Source organism: Fusarium vanettenii, assembly GCF_000151355.1.
Source record: "Fusarium vanettenii 77-13-4 chromosome 6 genomic scaffold NECHAsca_20_chr6_4_0, whole genome shotgun sequence".
In the NCBI taxonomy this organism is placed as follows: Eukaryota; Fungi; Ascomycota; class Sordariomycetes; order Hypocreales; family Nectriaceae; genus Fusarium; species Fusarium vanettenii.
Genome location: NW_003315865.1, coordinates 981,740 through 984,217, shown reverse-complemented (window position 1 = coordinate 984,217; position 2,478 = coordinate 981,740). Strand labels below are relative to the sequence as shown.

At 52.3% G+C, this 2,478-nt stretch overlaps 1 protein-coding gene across 1 annotated transcript; it reads left to right on the top strand.

Annotated features, from left to right (window-relative positions):
* Positions 1 to 976: 976 nt before the first annotated feature.
* NECHADRAFT_70234 (uncharacterized protein) lies at positions 977 to 2,183 on the top strand (the record flags this gene model as incomplete). The annotated part of the gene is made up of 2 exons (XM_003045145.1): positions 977 to 1,789; positions 1,846 to 2,183. The coding sequence occupies 2 exons, from the start codon at positions 977 to 979 to the stop codon at positions 2,035 to 2,037; spliced, it is 1,005 nt and encodes a 334-aa protein (XP_003045191.1). The 3' UTR covers positions 2,038 to 2,183.
* Between the last annotated feature and the right edge of the window lie 295 nt (positions 2,184 to 2,478).

Sequence of the window (2,478 nt, the reverse complement as noted above, 5' to 3'; positions counted from 1 at the left end):
CGCATCTATGTTGCAGGCTCTAGACAACCAAAGTTTCGCCTCTTTGTCTTCATGGTTTAGTTTAATTTGATGATAGTCCATCTCATTTCACTCGCGAACAATCGCAGCTGGAGTGAACAATCCAGTGGGTCATGAATGGACGACTCGAACGCCGTATCCACTTTAGCGTCAATCACCACAAGGATGGAAAAAGCTACGTACTTTCTGCGAACATGGCTCTTTTCGCTTTCCACGGCAACCACTGAAAATCAAGGAAGTCAGCCAATCACCAATCTCACCAGCCACTTCCCTGCGCCTTAGTTCCCCACCCATGCCACCTTTGACTTGCGCCTGCCCACAACGACGGCACAGCAACCAGAACCTGCCCGTCTCCTCAGTCTCTCCCAGCGCCTCGTCCATTCTCTTCCCCAGCCAAAGCCTGGCAGCGTCAGCAGAGGCATTCGACAGCTCTGCTACACATTCGCTCTTGACCATCTTCCCAGTATAACTTCCGAACATTTCTTCCGTTTTCCGACCATCACTTGCTTAGACCCGGCCCTCTCTCGTTTTTAGCCTATCCGCTGTGGTGGAAAGAAAGGGGCGGCGCGAAGCCAAGGACGAGACATTTGGCCCTGGGACGACCAACCACCGACAGACCGATACCCTTCTACGCCGTCAAGGGACGCGATTACATTCCAATCCCGAACGACGCCCCTTTTACTCCCCTTGATCCCGCCCTCGACGCCGTGACGATTGACGGTTGGTCTGGCGATTGGTTCTGCGGAGGATTTGGACGACTCGACGACAACCTTGACGACGACGACGACGACGGCCCCTTCGAGAGGGATACGGACGCCGACGATCTGTTGGGCCATACTCTCCTTACGGCGTTCGTTTTTGGACGGCACATGCCCCTCGATCCTCTCGTTATCCTTTAATAGGCGACATCCTACGATTCTCCCGACGACCTCCGGCCTGCGAGCCTGATCCGCCCATCATGTCCTCCTTCGGCGACTTTAGGTTCATCTGCGAGATTGCCCCTCTACCACTATGCGCACAAGTCGGTCCTGTCATCGAGGCCTCTGGCCGTGTGGGCATTGAGCCTGAATGCTATGCCCGCAACATCGAGCTCGCCAACACCATCATCTTTGAGGGCGCCGCCTCCGTTATGCACATCGTCGCCCTCATCATGACCGTCATCATGATTCTCCACGTGCGAAGCAAGTTCACTGCTGTCGGACGCAAGGAGATTCTCAGCTTCTTCTACCTGTATATGCTCCTGACCGCTGTGTCCCTCATTGTCGACGCCGGTGTGGCCCCTCCTGGCAGCGACCCGTACCCGTACTTTGTTAGTGTACAGAACGGATTCAGCAGCGCTGTCATCACCTGTCTACTCATCAACGGATTTGTCGGTTTCCAGCTGTACGAAGACGGCACGCCCCTGTCAGTGTGGATGTTGCGTATCTGCTCCCTGGTTGCCTTTGCCATCAGTTTCCTCGTTTCGCTGGCAACGTTTAAGAGCTGGGCCGGACTCGGGCCCAACAAGACTATCGGCCTTTTTGTTGTTCTCTACCTCCTCAACGCGATCCAGCTCTTCGTGTATGTTGCTATGCAGATTCTGCTTGTGACGAGGACGCTGCAAGATCGCTGGCCCCTTGGAGATATCGCCTTCGGTATCTTCTTCTTTGTTGCTGGACAGGTTCTCCTTTATGCATTCAGTGCCAAGATTTGTGTCGCTATTAGCCACTACATTGATGGTCTGTTCCTTGCAACTGTATGCAACTTGTTGGGCGTTATGATGGTTTACAAGGTATGTCTCGATCAAGAGGGAAGCTTTCACTATGGGACATTGCTAACATTGGATAGTACTGGGATTCGATTACCAAAGAGGATCTCGAATTCTCGGTGGGCACAAGGATGAACAACTGGGAGGTCAAGGAGCTGTTGCCCGAGGAGGAGCGTAGGGCAACCGTCTTCTCAGAGGATCCCTACGGTCACTCAAGCTCCTACGATCTGCCTTATTCGCCAAGCGCAGCACGATACTCGGCCAAGTACTAAACGCTTCGACCTTGATGCGAATTTGATGCTAGTAACGAGACTTTTTTCATACATTTTTTTTTTCGACGCCTGAAGCGCATCCATCTGACCCCGATACCGTGGAGGAATGGGTTCTGGGCACAAACTGTTTTTTGGACTTCATTTTTACATTGCGTGGCGTTTTCAATGGATCATTCATACCTGAGGTACGGTGGTCGGGCTTTGGCGGGCGACCGGCGGTAAACGAAAACTGGGGTGGATGAGATCAGCAAGCAGAAGGAGAAGGGATGAGGCAAGCGAGCAAGGCATGATAATACGTGGGCTGCATTAACAGCTGGGATGGGATGAGATGAGGGTCTTAGCGACAAGTAGTGATTAGTGACTGTTGCATACAGTATATACATATAGTTTATATAACCTATAACATAATGACCGTACCAGTAGTTACCAATGCTTCAGGTG